Source organism: Myxocyprinus asiaticus, chromosome 4, assembly GCF_019703515.2.
Source record: "Myxocyprinus asiaticus isolate MX2 ecotype Aquarium Trade chromosome 4, UBuf_Myxa_2, whole genome shotgun sequence".
Lineage (NCBI taxonomy): Eukaryota > Metazoa > Chordata > Actinopteri > Cypriniformes > Catostomidae > Myxocyprinus > Myxocyprinus asiaticus.
In genome coordinates, this window is record NC_059347.1 from 26,163,734 (window position 1) to 26,181,348 (window position 17,615).

Consider the following 17,615-nt stretch of genomic DNA (forward strand, 5'->3'; position numbering starts at 1 on the left):
TCTTCAGCGTGCTTCCTGGTCCAGTGGCAAGAAACCCCTAATTGTAAGTAGGGCTGCACAATTAATCATATTTTAACTGCAATCACAGTTTCTGCCTCTCACGGTAAATGCATAACCGTCCACAGCATTAGTGAGCAAGCATGCAGAAATTATCAGTCTGGTAAAGCAAATTGCTGTTTATTTTCATTATAGGCTGTGTCTACAGATGATATACTAAATCACAAGTTCTTTCGAATCCATTTTCACCTCAACTGACCAATCGCGCTCTCTTCAGAAGTTTGCCACTGACCAATCACTGTTTCACTTTCAAGCACACTCTGAAATAAAGAACTGCAGATGTTTACGAGTGTCGTATGTGCACTGCTCTGATCTGTAGTGTGTTACACATACTCAGGACACATATGAGGATAATGATATGATGTTAAAGCGGTTTCAAAGCGGTTCTGTGCTCGATGCACATTAAATTGATTCCATATCATGCTCTGCTATGTGTGTTATGCAGAACAGACATGCTCTGAGTTCGTTTCGGTTTGTGCATGTCGCTAACGTGCGCTGAGTGACCGTGTTATATTCAAAGCACTACAAATTTACTTCAGTTGCACGTTTGCGTAATTGCCAAATATTGGCCATTACAAGCGTCTAAACAAATCTAAAGTAACTACATGGCACCTGGGTTTTGTGGACCGAGGAGGAGATGAGAGCATTTCACCATGAATGGAAGGAGGAGCACAAAACTGTTGTTACTGTCACCTCTGCTGGTAACACACAGAAACAACACAGTCTTCCTTCAAAATAAAACTTGATAAAATAATTAGGCTTCTCCCAAAATAAAGGCTTATGACTGAATAGCAATGTTGCATGCTATATTATTACAGAAATAAATCACTATTGTATATTACTGTTGTTTATTGGAATATAATAATGTTGTTGTTATAATTATTATTATTAATAATAGTACTAATAATAATGGATCTTAAAAGAGGACTCAAGTGTGAACACCCTACAGAGTAACTCTTTTTAATGGCAGTAAAGCATGGGCAAAACATGACTTCATAGTAAAAATCATTTACTAGTTTTTAGTCTTAACACCTTGTTCAACATAAGTGTTACTGTTTAATGTAATTTTATGGGGTTTTGTTTGTTTGTTTGTTTGTTTTTTGTTCTTTATGAATTAATAGCTAAGCAGTTGTAACAAAAAATTTTTTTCAATATTGTGCAGCACTGTAAATAAAAAATATGTTTTCAAATTATAGAATAATTGTGATTAATAATTGTGATTTCAATTTTGAGCAAATTAATTGTGATTATTATTTTCACCATTATTGTGCTGCCCTAACTGTAAGTGTATTGCCACTAAGAGTTTTAATAAGGTGTTTCTTGCGACAGACAGCTGTATATTAAAGCAAAGTTCCGGGTTCAATATACAGTTGTGCTCAAAAGTTTGCATACCCTGGCAGAAATTGTGAAATTTTGGCATTGATTTTGAAAATATTACTTTTATTTAAGGATAGTGATCATAGGAAGCCATTTATTATCACATAGTTGTTTGGCTCCTTTTTAAATCATAATGGTAACAGAAATCACCCAAATGGCCCTGATCAAAAGTTTACATACCCTTGAATGTTTGGCGTTGTTACAGACACACAAGGTGATACACACAGGTTTAAATGGCAATTAAAGGTTAATTTCCCACACCTGTGGCTTTTAAAATTGCAATTAGTGTCTGTGTATAAACAGTCAATGAGTTTGTTAGCTCTCACGTGGATGCACTGAGCAGGTTAGATACTGAGCCATGGGGAGCAGAAAAGAACTGTCAAAAGACCTGCGTAACAAGGTAATGGAACTTTATAAAGATGGAAAAGAATATAAAAAGATATCCAAAGCCTTGAAAATGCCAATCAGTACTGTTCAATCACTTATTAAGAAGTGGAAAATTCGGGGATCTCTTGATACCAAGCCAAGGTCAGGTATACCAAGAAAGATTTCAGCCACAACTGCCAGAAGAATTGTTCAGGATACAAAGAAAAACCCACAGGTAACCTCAGGAGAAATACAGGCTGCTCTGGAAAGAGACGGTGTGGTTGTTTCAAGGAGCACAATACTTGTTGACCCCTCTCAAAACATAGCACTTATGGTTGTGACCATAAAGCTCTATTTTGGTCTCGTCACTCCAAATTACAGTGTGCCAGAAGCTGTGAGGCATGTCAAGGTTTTGTCGGGCATATTGTAACCGGGCTTTTTTGTGGCATTGGCTTCTTTCTGGCAACTCGACCATGCAGCTAATTTTTGTTCAAGTATCGTTGTGCTCCTTGAAACAACCACACCGTCTCTTTCCAGAGCAGCCTGTATTTCTCCTGAGGTTACCTGTGGGTTTTTCTTTGTATCCTGAACAATTCTTCTGGCAGTTGTGGCTGAAATCTTTTTTGGTCTACCTGACCGTGGCTTGGTATCAAGAGATCCCCGAATTTTCCACTTCTTAATAAGTGATTGAACTGTACTGACTGGTATTTTCAAGGCTTTGGATATCTTTTTATATTCTTTTCCATCTTTATAAAGTTCCATTACCTTGTTACGCAGGTCTTTTGACAGTTCTTTTCTGCTCCCCATGGCTCAGTATCTAGCCTGCTCAGTGCATCCACGTGAGGGCTAACAAACTCATTGACTATTTATACACAGACATTAATTGCAATTTTAAAAGCCACAGGTGTGGGAAATTAACCTTTAATTGCCATTTAAACCTGTGTGTGTGTCACCTTGTGTGTCTGTAACAAGGCCAAACATTCAAGGGTATGTAAACTTTTGATCAGGGCCATTTGGGTGATTTCTGTTATCATTATGATTTTAAAAGGAGCCAAACAACTATGTGATAATAAATGGCTTCATATGATCACTAACCTTAAATAAAAGACAGTTTTTTAGCATGAACAGTCATATTTTTAAAATCAATGTTAAAATTTCACAATTTCTGCCAGGGTATTCAAACTTTTGAGCACAACTGACATTATTTGTGGCATAATGTTGATTACAGTAAAAATTAATTTTGACTCGTCCCTCCTTTGTTTTAAAAAAAGAAGACGAAGAAGAAGAAGAAGCAAAAATCGAGGTTACAGTGAGGCACTTACAATGGAAGTGAATGGTGAAAGTGAATGTGGCCAATTTTTGGAGGGTTTAAACACAGAAATGTGAAGCTTATAATTTTATAAAAGCACTTTCATTCATTCTTCTGTGAAAACTTGTGTATTATTTGAGCTGTAAAGGTGTTTAAATTGTCATTTTTTAAGTCGTTTTAGGGTTTGTGGACATTACATCGTCATGGTAACGAAGTTGTAAAACTGGCTATAACTTTACACAGAAAAGGTTAGTAAGTGATTTGATCACACTAAAATCATGTTTACACACCTATTATTTATGTCTTGTGGCTGTACTTTTGAAACAGTGAGTATTTTAACGTTAAAAAATTGGCCACCATTCACTTCCATTGTAAGTGCCTCACTGGAACCCAGATTTTTTTTTTTTTTTTTTTTTTTTTTAAAGAAAAGGAGGGACGAGTCAAATAACATTTTTGTGGTAATCAACATTATGCCACAAATGCTGTCGACTGAGCTTAACGTGTATTGAACCCGGAACATTCCTATAATCTTAACAATGAGCAATTGGACTGAAATGTCATTTGAGGACTCTATTCAGACAACATGTGAATCTCAAAGCAGAGGAAATTGTACCTGATGGGAGATATTTGCCGTTAAAATATGTGGTGGTGTCCTTGCCATCTGTTAGTGTCTCCTTGGGTGCCTCTAAAGTAATTGAAGCTATTCCTGCAGCAACTGTGCTTGAACTAGTCTTAGTCAGACTTGGTGACTTGGTAACATGGCCTGTTGATTCCACTGTTCCACTTTCTGAATAGCTAGTGAAAGATTGTAACTCTTTGTGTGTTGGTTTCGAGGTTCCTGTAGTTGATGTTTCTCCAGGTTGTGTGTGACACATAAAAACAGTGGATGTAATAGTAGAGTCAGTGATTGTAGTGCCCGTCACTCCATTGGAGGTCTCTAAAAGTTCTGGTTCTGGGCTGGTGGAACTTTCTGTAAGCAGAAGTGGAGGTTCTGCCATAACAACACCTTCAGTGATAATCTCGTCGTCATACTCAGAGAACACAGTAGACTTAGCACTCTCTAGAAAAGTACCCTTTGTTGCTGTTGTGAACGATGACTGTGTGGAAACAGGTGATTCAGTTTCTTCTTTGCCAGTATTGGTCTCACTAGTTTTGTGAGTCAAAATCTGGGTTTGGAATTTATCATCATCACTTTGGGTGATGGATTTGCTGTGGGAAGATGATTCATCAATGTTAACTGATGTTACTGGCTCAGTCATTCCCATAGTCTGTTCAGTATTGGGCTTTGACACTTTCACTGTCTGGAGTCTTGAGTCTGGAGGGATACTGGTCACCATTAGTTCTACACTAGAGACGACTGCAGTGTCCTCGAGGTTAGAAACTCTGTCTATTGTAACCCCTACCAGGATAGCTTCCTCTGTTTTCCCAACTGCAAACATGGGTTCTGTGCTTGGAGAGTCTGAGAGAACATTGTCAGGTAGAAAGGTGCCCATTTCAATGATATTCTTATCTTCTGTTTTCTCCATTGGTGCCTCTGAGGTAGCAGGTTCTCCATGGACTACATCTCCAAGAACCTTTGCTCCCTCATCAGCCTCCTCAGTTCCAAAATCACTAATATCAAACTCTGGAAGTTTGGTTGCTGGGAAACTTTTCTCAGATTTCACACTTAACACTGCTGGATATGGTGTGTGGATGGATTCTAGACTGTCAGTGACATGGCTTATTCGTGGTGGGGCCACGCTTGTAGAAAACATAGAAGGGGCATCTGTTGGGGCCTGCCTTTGAAAAGTATTTTTAAGGTGCTGGTCATCATCAGAGGTGGTCTGTGACACTCCAGGCACTTGAGAGAGGCTAGAGTCAGGAAAATGAGTCTGGGCTGTGGTGGAGAATTTGGTGGTGGGTGCTGTAGTAGTACCATCCCTGACTGTGGCATCCACCCAAGAAGACTGGTTGAATAAAAGCTTATAACCTAAAAGAAAAAATAGAAATATTCTGTCAATATTTATTTATAATGTTTACTCAACATTTTGTATTACAGACACCCTGCCCTAAAATGAGTAGATTAGAGTGAATTAAATCCAATATGCACTTCATATTGTGTTTATGTTTTCCACAAAACAAAGATGTCCCAAAGTGATCAGCTAGTATAAAACACCACTATCCACCAAGACTGAGCGTCAGATAATCTGATTCCTCTAGTTTAGAAAAACATTAAATTGTTTAACTGCTTATGTAAAAAAAAAAAAAAAAAAAAAAAAGAAAAAAAGAAAAAAAGGCCAAGTAAAAATAACACAGATTTGCTAAATGGACCACTTGGGACAATCTACAATCATTAATTCCATAAGTGTATATTTCCAAGACTATGTAAACAGGATCTCCAGATAAATATTTACTAGGGGCATTTGTCACAGCAGCTTGCACTGTTAGTTAATCTACTGGGACATTATGCTTCATTTTATAATTTCTAATTATTAGAATCAAATTATTATTAAACATCATCCTAGTATTCCTCAAACAAGGTGGTGCTGTGAAGATGCAGTTTATCAGAATCCTCTAGCAGCCTATATTCCTTACTATGATTGTAAAAGGTTTTTAAATCATTGACTTCCACAGATTGTTGTCCTTTTTCAACTCTAGATGTTTCAACCGACAGCCTGAATGTCAATACAACACTATACAACCTACTGTATATTTTATATATATTATATTTATTGTATACTGTGTATTCTATATTGTGTGTATTGTATACTGTACATTGTATATTATTATTTGTATATTGTGTTGTGTAATTATGTGTATATTAGTTTTGTAAATTGTGTTGTGTAAATGTGATGTTTAATGTAGATTGTTATGTGTCTCATCACTGTCATGACTGCTATGTTGCTCGGAACTGCACCCAAGACTTTCACCCACTGTTGCACTTGTGTATATGGTTGAGTGACAATAAAGTGATTTGAGATACAGACAGCTCTTCGAATATTCCAATGTATGCAGTGTCTGGGTTTAAATATTTAAATGTTAACAGTGAATGGCACATCAGATTAACTCATTTGTATGACCTCAAGCTATTCAGATTACTTTTATCTGAAAAATGTCAGAATGGTTCTTACAACCTAACCATTACTTTGTAAATTGAATTTCATTCATATTGAACAGCTTACATGGTCTTAATGATGGCTTAGCCCTTTCAATTAGCCTATGTGTTCACAGGGAAAACGCACACACTGGAAAGCGTCATCATTAAACGTTTATTTAAAACAATAGGCCAACAGCCAACACTCAAGCTGTTCTGCATTATCTACAGGTCCTCTCCATTCAGCTATGTGTGTTGTCAGTCATGAGGTACTTTTTCCTTTTCAGAAAAATGCCCCTCATCCATATGATGCATTGTCTGACTGTTCATGGGATGTTAGAATGTGTGAATGTCTTAATTTATTTCTTTAGGTAGAACCCAATTAAGTAAGAAGGTGTGGTGAGGTGTGAAAAAAACAACATTTGTCATCATATTCCATGGATTCTATGTGATTTTATGCAGATCTGTCACAACATTCATAGTCATTACAGGGCAGACACACGTGAGGGAAAACCCACCACGTAAGAGCAGACACTTGAACAGCACTCAATCTCACATGGATCAGAGAGTACTGACAGAGTTGAAACAGGCCAAACAAACAGAGAGGTCACAGTGTCCAATTTAGGGTGAACCCCAGGTCCATTACTTATCACAGCAGTCGATGGCTGTCATTCTAGGTGAGTGCCCTGCCTGGCAGGGAGTAGGTCGTCTAAATTAGCCCCAGTTGAAAAGATAACCCCCCCCCCCCCCCCCAGGTCAGGGGTTAGCGAGACCCACTGATTTTGGAGCTCTAGTAGTAGCTCTCTCCTTTATCTACATGTCTGTTCAGATAAGCACTGGTGCGAATGACAGGAAGAGGGGAGTCTGACAGTAGAAAGAGGCAAACAAGAAAAAGTGTCAGGTAACACCTAAGCACTTTTGTATGTTTGTTGATTGCTATAGATCTGCTCTTTGCATCTGAGTTGCTGCAAATATGTGTTATTTAACAAAATGTTATAAAAAGAAAGGAATATTCTGTGATCTAAAACTCATCTCAATACTACATTTAGCTTATACTGGTCCCTGCTGAAAAGACTAGTTTAGCCCAGTATGAATTTCCATACTGTTCCAGGCTGGTTTATGCTGTTTAGCGCTGGTCTGGTGCTGGTCCAACTGGTGGACCAGCAAACCTTAGCTGAAGGAGCTGGTTGACCAGTGAGCTCTCTGGTGATGCTTGTTGACCAAGGAAGTTTTGCAAGTTAAGTTTATTATGATGCTTGGCAGGGGACACAAGCACAGCATATTCTTTTTACCCGGCTGCCTGTTTGCATAATCTTGTTATGATGAGATCATCTAAGCTGATGGCAATACTGGAACATTGTCTCAGTCTTTTTGAAGTGCAAGTACCTACAACACCACATAGCAAAGTCTGACAAGCATCTGTAATTTTATCAAATGGAATTTTAGCCATGAAACACTACAGTGGCTAAGTGAACTCAGAGTTTTTAAACCCTCTTGTTAACCAAGCACAGTTTGGTTTCTGTAGAAACAGGCAGCATCCCAGAATGCAGCAGAGTGAGGTCAGTGAATCACTAGAGAATGAGCTACTCTCATGTAAAATTTTCCATACTCTGCCACTCAACTTAAAGAAACTTCAATTAACAAAAAGTGGCACACTATAAAAATAACTCAACTATGTGTAGAGGTACACTCTAACAAATATCCTGCTTTGATTTACTGCTCATAAATTGACAGTAACCCAGGGACTGTTAATAGCTATGTGTGTCATGGGGTGGGGGCTTGATAATGCACATGTTGAAAGAAATTACTTCAACGTGCAGAGGAGCTGGCAAAATGACTGCTATTCTATGTTCTCAACCACTCAGGTGTTCATTTATGGCACCATAAACACAACATAAGCACAGTATATAGTCTTTACCTTTGAAACAGTACGCTCCTAGCTTCATATTGAGATCCGGGAAGCCTGTCTGGTTTCGGTAGCGGTACATGGTGCGGACACCCAGCAGACCACTACCACACTGAATTCTAGGTATTGAGACAGGGTGACGGGCACTACCATCAGATAGCCATCCATAATCGCATCGGTCCAGGCCGCGTCTCCAGGCAGCATGGAGTTGACCGGGTGAGGCCAGCACTGCATTTCTACTTTCACACTCAGCCTTGGCCTCATCAAAGGTCATCTTACGCATTGTAGAGGCATAATAAACATTACCTGAAGCAAAAACAAAAAGACAGATTTAGTATTATAATAATATCTGAAATTAGCTAAATTTTGACTCATAAAAAACAACACTTTAACAAAACCCAGATTTTAGATGTGGGTAGGAGTTCCTGAAAAACCTGAAATAACATGATTACAGCATATTCATTAATATCCATTTTTATTTATTTATTTATTTAAGAAAAAAAATCCATCACCATTACCACACTGTGGTAAATTAATTGAAAATAAAAATAAGGGAGAGTTTTTGCCCAACACTGGGTGTTGCTTTCAAAACATAGTGCTGAGGTTTTCATGACGTCTTAGTAATTTACAATAGTAAAACAGTAAAGACATCCCCAAATCTTCTTTCATGAGGGAATGAGGCATATTAAAAACCACAACTTACAAAATAATTTTTATTTCAGAAATCCATTTGCCAGCTGTTTCTGATGTTAGCTGTTTTTTATGCCTTATATACAGGTATACCATTTTTAAAATGAGAACATTCTAAACAGCATTTTAGGGGAATGTAGGTACACAAGTCAAACAAGCATCAAAGATCAAATGGCACCTTTTTCCCCTTTTTTTTTAAATTAACATTAAACTTAGATTTAAAAAAATAAATAAAAGAATAAAAAGAAAGAAAGAAAGAAAATTGTTGGCTAATTAATAGCAGAGCTTAAACTTCTTTTCTGTGGCAGCAGAATTATTGAATGCTTCCCCTTCAATGCTTAATACCACAGATGTTCATGGCCAATATGACTGATATGCATATTTGGTCATGACCGCAGTCTGAAACGGCATTAAATGTGTCAACACAGAGCAAATAAAACAGATAAACTACTGCTTATAAACATATTTTATAATACCACCGAATTTATGGCCTTCAGCAACAAGGTTTGTTGAAAATCTTCGCATTTATTTAAAGTTGTAAGAAATTACGTAGTGAAACACATACCCTCAAGCTTGTCCACATAGCAGTATACATCGAAAGTCTCTGTGGGATTGCGTTTGCCATATGACCTGACACCAGGCTTTCCAGGTAAATTTCCAAAGCAACCAGGCCTTGGTCTAGTGATTGGATATCTGCAGATAGATTGACACAATCAACACTGTAATTCTCATGAGGAGAAGTTTATCATTGTCCAAGTGTTACAAAAACATACAAAATTATCATTTATAAAGCTTTTGCCTTTTCATTTTATATTAACATGTTGATGTATTGTTTAGTACCAATTCTTAAAGGACTAGTTCACAATTTTTTTTTAATTATGTCATAATTCACTTACCATCATTTAATTCCAAACCAGTAAGTTTTTCTGTCTTATGTGGAACACAAAAGGAGACTTTTTATTGAATATCTCGGCCTTTCTTTTCAATACAATGACAGTGGATAATGCCTCACTTTAAAGCTAAAACACATACACACACACACAAAAATAGTCCATGCGGTATGTGCATAATTTTCCAGCCTACAATACCATAGGTTTTGTTAAAAAAAAAAAACGAAATGTAAGTAATTTTTCAGTGAAATTTTCGGAAAGATCGTGTCCATTATACGTTCATGAGTGCATGAGAGAAGCTCATTCACAGTGGCACAATGAAAAACATATATTTCTGGTTGTTTCTTACCAAAACCTATTGCATGCTTTTAGAACACTTATGACATATGAATCACATGAACTCATTTTATGATACTTATTAGTTAGGGCAGCACAATTAATCGAATTTAAATCGAAATCGTGAAATGACCTTGTGTGATTATTAAACTGAAAACAGCTGCGATTTAATGAAATAAATAAATAGTTTGCATGTGGCGCTTACTTCAAACTTTATTTGCGATGCTGTATCCTGTCTGTATTATGTTAGTGCATTAATACAGTTTTTTCAGAGCGGTGCTGTGTTCCACAACTCCATCTCATGCTCAGAGTAACAGATGTGCTCCAAGATCAGTTCCATTTGCTTACGTGTGCTGGGCGTGTTAATTTCAGGCAAAGCAGGGAAATCGGCACATTCCGGGTGAAGTGGTTTTTAATATCCTCTGCAGTAGCAGCATCTCAGTCTCCACCGGGCACAGGTATCATAATAATAATGCAGGATAAAAGATGAGGTATAATTCAAACATCTTTATTAAATGATTTCCGTGCAAACTACATTAACAGTAGCACCTGTTGAGACCACAAACATTCACTTTTTCTTTCTCTCTTCTCTATTTTCTCTTCTTTATCACAAAGTGGACAAAATAGGTACACAGTTGATAGGTGCAATATGAATACAAAGGTTTTTTTTTTTTTTTTTATTTGTTTCACTGTTTTATTTATTTAGGCTATATGTTTGTTTGTTTGTGGCTAAAGTGAAAAGGTCTGAGTTTGGTTCTTTTTAAGAGGACTCAAGAGTGAACCCTTAAAGAATAGTGAAAGTCGGTTTATTGGCAGTAGAACATGGCCAAAACATTATCAAATTTTGGTTAAATTATTAGTTTACCATGTCGCAGTTCAAATCTCAATAACAATACTTTTACAAATAATCGCAATATGACTTTTTGTACAAATAATGCAGCCCTATTATTAGTCCTTTTTTAAGCTTTTGTGTTCAGCATAAGAAAGAAAGACAAAGAGGCTTTGAAAAACATTAGGGTGCATAAATCATGGGTGAACTATTGCTTTCATTTAGTTTAGAGTTTGCCAGAAGGTGAAATGGAAGCACAACCACTTCAGTTTGTGTATGTGAACAGTTTGTGTGAGTCTTGTGTTGTGTCTGTGTGTGTTGCTTCTTACCTCACTGTTTGATCTGCTACCCAGCCAGCATCACACTGGTCAAAACCATCCTCATAAGCTGCTCTCAGCTGTTCTGCTGTAGCAATTGTGGCGCCAACATTAATGCAGGTTTGCACAGCTTTAGCATAATTTAGGGTGTATCTGCTGACCCTGGACCTGTAGTGAAACACCACGCCTGTTCAAAGGAACAAACAAGATTATCAACAACAATTTATATGTCCTGAATGGATATGTACAAACACCATTCTATCCATTTACATTAACCATGTCAGTTTAATTACATGGGGGTGTAATGCATTACTGTCATTGATGTCAGAGACTACTATAGATATGTAGCCACTCAAACTGCTTTAGCCTTGTATACGCAGAAGGTGGTTGCAAGTTGCTTATAAACAAATGAATAAACCAAGTAATGTTGGGGCATTCATTCGGATGAGGGGACATTCCATCTATCCCCATAATTGTCTCTTTGAAAGAAATTAAATGAGTAATGGATTTCATTAAAATGGCAGTGTGTCTTAGCTGAAAGCAGGGTGGTGCTGTGTTTCTAGAGCCAAAGCAGTTCAGGGTTGACCCATCACATCCTTTCACATGGCCTATACATAAATCAGCCTCCCAAAGCAAATTGTATCCCAGCATCACAGTGTATCCACGCAGAGGGAAGAAATTAAGAACATTTCAGAAAGAAAGAAAGAAGGAAAGAAAGAAATGTCATTGAAAGCTAAACTCAGTTAGAAGTACCCAGGACCTAAATAACACTACCAAATCTTACCATCAACATCCAAATTGACTGTGTCTTGTGTGTCCTCAATCCCATACATGACTTCACAACGGTAAATTCCAGCATCGCTCGCCCTTAGCTTCGCCACTGTCAGAGAAGCGTCTCCAATGTCTTCCGGGTGACTAGGTACAGATACGCGACTTCTGTAACCCGAACCAATCTTAATGACGCCGTTTTGGGCAACAAGAACAGTCGACTCCACTTCCCTCTCAATTTTGGTCCATTTGATGCGCAAGTAATCTTTCCCTGGGGCTGTGTTGTTGAATGGTGCAACAGTGGGGATGATGGAGAAGTGACATGGAAGGGTCACCTTCCCAGACAGTAAGCCGCTGACAGGACGCATCACCAATTCTGTGTTAGAGACTGTGAGGATGAAAGGATTAAGACATACACACAGTTGCAAAGCACATTAAATCTTGCCTCATTGTGTTTATCATAATTGTGCTAAGAATTATTGAATTGCATGTTTGTTTATTTATTTATTTATTTTTTATTTGAAGTCTACTGGTGAGGCACAATTTGCCTATAGAAGAACATTTAACACTAAATGGGAGACCTGAAAAGGATTGTAACTGTCAAACTAGTGGAATCATCATATACTCTGACAAATGATGTGAGAAATGCTTTGGACAGGTGGGATTATCCCTAAGGATAGCACACCTCCGTGTGTGTAAATGGCCTGCAGAGTGATGAAGTCAAGCCATCTGTTTGCACAAGACAACAAGAGCACCCTAATTAAAAGGTATTGGTGCCTGGAAGTAAACCATTAGAGACAGCTGGGAGACAATAGTTTGTGGGAATGCAAGATCAAGCCCCAGCACAGTTTGACCAGTTCAGAACATAAAATGTAAAAAAAAAAAAATGTTTACAGTTAAGATAACCAACACATTTTTTTTTTTTTTTTTTTTTTTTTTTTTTTTTTTTTTAGATTTGATTGAATGAATTAAGTGCATCTCCTGAATTGCATGAATTGAAATTGAATTGACCATTAAAGGGATAATTTACCCAAAAATGAAAATTCTGTCAGCATTTACTCATTCTCATGTCATTTCAAAACCATATTATTTTCTTTCTTCTGTGGAACCCATGAGGAGAAATTATGAAGCGTGTTGACACATTTATTTATTTATTTATTTTAATATAACAATTAAAGTGCATGGAGACTGAGGTTATCAGTCCATAACATTCTGCCTAACATCTACTTGTGTGTTTCATGTAAGTTAGAAAGTAAAATGGGTTTGAACATTTTCATTTTTGGGTGAACTTTTTCTCTACGTAAAACAGCAAGAAACTGACACAATGACAAACATATATACGCACACACATTTTAGCTTAGACATTTTTCTCACTCTGTCACCCAGTCTTTTACAAACAAACATCAAGCTCACATGCATAAACCAATTTTACATTCACACATCCAAAAGAAACTCTGAAACATGCAGAGTAAAATTCAACACTTTTAAGATCATTAGTACATACAGGGCATTTCAAGAAAATGCATAAAAACTTACCAGGTCCAATCATTGTGTAGAATGTGCAGGTTAATAAAAATATGTGTTTTATATTTAGCAACATCTTCTGCCTAGGAGGTGAAGAGAAAAATCATTTAATCAGTAATGGGATAAGATGTCTTCTCTATAACTAGTTCTATGTTGAGCTGATTGACTGACGTATTTGCGGTCTAGCAAGGCTCACGTATCTGCCCGTTTCACTCGTCTGACTTTGCGGTGGTCACAGCCATAAGGGAATGTCTTCTTTCGGGTGGGTGGTATGCCGTCGCTACAATCCCCTGCGGTGGTGACACAAACTTTTTGCCACCGCACCACCACTAAAGGGTTCACGAGACCCACTGACCATATCAGGATGAAAAGGTGACGGAAAACAACCCAAAACACACAGTTTGGTCTGTATTGATTTGAGATATCGTCAAAATAAAGAAACAGTGAAAGCTAAAGGACGATACACTTTGTATGTGGAACGTCTCATTTATTTACTGTATCATATTTGTTTTTTGTTTGATAGTGTAGGGCGTTTCATCGTTCAACGTTGTTCGTGGACTTCAAACACTTAGGCTGGAGCTATTAAAACTCAAATTAATTAGGACTAAGACTTTTCCTCAGAAAATCCTCATTACGACAACATGGAAACCTACCAATTCTCGTCATTAAAAACAAGTCTAACGGGCAACATCATTCTTGCTAGACTAAATCGAAGCTACTTAAGTTTTTATATAAATGAGGCTTTCATGTATTATAGGCTAACCAACCAGTCATCCATTCAAACGCGCACGATGCTCTCTCTCTCTCTCTCTCTCTCTCTCTCTCTCTCTCTCTCTCTCTCTCTCTCTCTCTCTCAATTTTACATTTTTACATTTTTACAATTGAAAATCTCTTATCTTGTTCCATAGAGTTGCCAGTTCTCCAGTGTCTCATAATTAGATTTGCCGGTCCCTGGTTGGTCCAGTAGGAAATGCATTGCAATGAATGTGAATACAGATAATATTGCCTAGTGTATATAGTCAGCATCAGTGATGTGAAGGATTGATAACTCCATATTTTTGGAGGTTTTGGTACTATCATCTCAACTGTTCACGCGATAATTCTCTAGTATAGTAGTCATGGAAACTTCGGATACTTCCGTGACACCTACGAAAGGTACCAATATTGAATATTATTTTCTCGATATCGACTTGAAGTGATGCAAATAATAAAGTATGATGGTAATAAATGGCCAGAATGTTCAAATGCATTTTAATTAACATGTATAAGTCGTGATATAACGGCAAAAGTGACTCCATATAAAGCTAACAGTCAGTTTTTAAATGAATGAATGGACGACTTGACTGACCACCCAAGCATAACTTCATGTTACACGGATTTTTTATTTTATTGTATTTTTTTTTTTTTTTTTTTTTTTTTTTTTTTTTGCAAACTTGTAGAGAACAGAATAAATAACACAAATGACAGAATAAAATACTGTAGCCTACCTTTCCTGAAAGTTATAATTCCAATCGATAATAAATTTGACTTAATCCCAGTTCACAATGAGTCCATATGAAACCTTCAAGTGTGTCTTTATGTCAGTTAAAGGATGTGTAGTGTCCCGTTCTCCGCTTGAACAAACTCTCTGGACCGTATGTTGCTTGTTCTGGTCAGGTAAAGATCCGGACACGAAATGAGAAAGCTAACAGCAAATTCAAATCCATTTTACACCCTAAATGACTTCGTCAGGGATTTAGAGGAGGGGCTCTCTGCCCACCCCAAAAAGTGAGTGGACATCACATCACAGAAGGGAGGTGCGGGGAAAGTGAGTGGGACACACGTCACATATGTGTCCCAAATTGAGAAGACACTTTTTGTTGAAAAAAAATAAATACATACAATTAAAATTAATGTAAAAGCGGAATATTTACAACTAATTCTAATTATCCATAAGTTATCAAGTGCACTTGAACGTTTAATCGAAACAGCAAACTTTTGATCAATGTTTGTTTGTTTGTTCCCAATTCGAATGTTTTATTAGACCATTAAATATAAAATAAAAATAAAGTTTTAATATTATTATTATTAATATTATTATTTTCTCCTTCGGTCGGTCTGGATGACTGTTGGAGCTGTGCGCAGTGAATGAGGAATCATGTCTAGTGCACACAGAAACTAAAGTCAAATTGAAGTAAAATCTAAGTAAAAATGATCTAGGTTGTTGTTCTTCGCAGTCATCAATTACTTCCATCTTAACACACTTTATTAAGCGATAATACGCTATCAATTATTTCCACATTCATTTTTGTCTCTACAGTTGTTTGGCAGATATCATGGTTTTCCACTGCATTCTCCACACGGAGGAGGGGTCGCATCAGCGGACAAGCGATAAGGGAGAGCAACCGGCTGTAAGGTAGCAATAAAAGTGACTGTGTGAACATTGTGACAAGTCCAGCAACACATGTGGCTTTGCTTAAATGACTTTTGATATGGAATTTAGTAGTTTATTTGGCTAGAAACTAAAAAGATGAACACAGATTAAAATAAGGAGCATCAGTTTTGAACCAGCCTACACATAGATCAATCAAAATATTAATAGATCATCAGATTTGAAGTCTAGGCAATGTGCACTTGTAGCCTTTATCATTATGCATGCAATTTGTGACTAATATAAACAAACTACTAGAGACAATTTGAGCCATTGGAGGAAGGAAGAAGAGAGGGAAAAGGAATCAATTATTGCACACTCTCACTCTAAACTCCTCTGTTAACCCATCCATCTTCTATAGCTGCTTGTCCTATGTAGGGTTGCAGGTGGTGCTGGAGCCTATCACAGCTGTCTTGGCTGAAGGTAGGGAGACACCCTGGACAGGTGGCCAGTCCATCACAGGGCAACACACATAAACATTCACACTCTCACTCACACCTAATTTAGGGTCTCCAATTAACTTAACCTGCATGTCTTTTGGACTGTGGGGGAACCCACACGAACACAGGGAGAACATGCAAACTCCACACAGAAAGGCCCAGTTGAGCCAAGACTTGTACCAGGGACCTTTTTGCTGTGAGGCGACAGTGCTACCCACTGAGCCAACCTGCCACCCCCTCTGTTAACCATATTTAAATTATTTAATTAGGCCTACAGTATAAAGGGATAGTTTACCCAAAAATGAAAATGCTCTCATCATTTACTGCCGGCCAAAAGTTTGGAATAATGCACAGATTTTGCTCTTATGGAAGGAAATTGGTACTTTTATTCACCAAAGTGGAATTCAACTGATCACAATGAATAGTCAGGACATTAATAATGCAAAAATGTACTATTACAATTTTTTTTGTATTATTAAAAAAAATGTTCAGAACTTCTTAAACTACTTCAAAGAGTTCTCATCAAAAAATCCTCCATGTGCAGCAATGACAGCTTTGCAGATCCTTGGCATTCTAGCTGTCAGTTTGTCCAGATACTCAGGTGACATTTCACCCCACGCTTCCTGTAGCACTTGCCATAGATGTCTTGTTGGGCACTTCTCACACATCTTACAGTCTAGCTGATCCCACAAAAGCTCAATGGGGTTAAGATCCATAACACTCTTTTGCAATTATCTGTTGTCCAATGTCTGTGTTTCTTTGCCCACTCTAAAGTTTTCTTTTTGTTTTTCCGTTTCAAAAGTGGCTTTTTCTTTGCAATTCTTCACATAAGGCCTGCACCCCTGAGTCTTCTCTTTACTGTTGTACATGAAACTGGTGTTGAGCGGGTAGAATTCAATGAAGCTGTCAGCTGAGGACATGTGAGGCGTCTATTTCTCAAACTAGCGACTGTGATGTACTTATCCTCTTGTTTAGTTGTATCTGGGCCACATCTCTTTCTGTCCTTGTTAGAGCCAGTTGTCCTTTGTCTTTGAAGACTGTAGTGTACAACTTTGTATAAAATCATTCCTCAAAACAATGATTGACTGATGAGTTTCTAGAGAAAGCTGTTTCCTTTTTGCCATTTTTGACCTAATATTGACCTTAAGACATGCCAGTCTATTGCATACTGTGGCAACTCAAAAACAAACACAAAAACAATGTCAAGCTTCATTTAATGAACCAAATTGCTTTCATTTGTGTTTGTAATGGCAAGTGATTTTCTAGTACCAAATTAGCAATTTAGCATGATTACTCAAGGATAAGGTGTTGGGGTGATGGCTG

General features: G+C 37.5%; 1 protein-coding gene across 2 annotated transcripts in view; it reads right to left on the reverse strand.

Annotated features, from left to right (window-relative positions):
* Positions 1-15,113, reverse strand: part of LOC127440187 (versican core protein-like) — a 51,912-nt gene extending 36,799 nt beyond the window's left edge. The window contains exons 1-5 of one of the 2 annotated variants that reach the window (XM_051696647.1): positions 14,930-15,113; positions 11,935-13,525; positions 11,163-11,337; positions 9,344-9,471; positions 8,101-8,394 (exon numbers count right to left, since the gene is read on the reverse strand). In XM_051696647.1, the coding sequence (XP_051552607.1) occupies positions 8,101-8,394; positions 9,344-9,471; positions 11,163-11,337; positions 11,935-12,286 (949 nt within the window). In that variant the 5' untranslated portion in view covers positions 12,287-13,525; positions 14,930-15,113. Of the gene's footprint in view, positions 1-8,100; positions 8,395-9,343; positions 9,472-11,162; positions 11,338-11,934 lie in introns of both variants that reach the window. The other variant, XM_051696646.1, reaches the window with a different exon arrangement.
* Between the last annotated feature and the right edge of the window lie 2,502 nt (positions 15,114-17,615).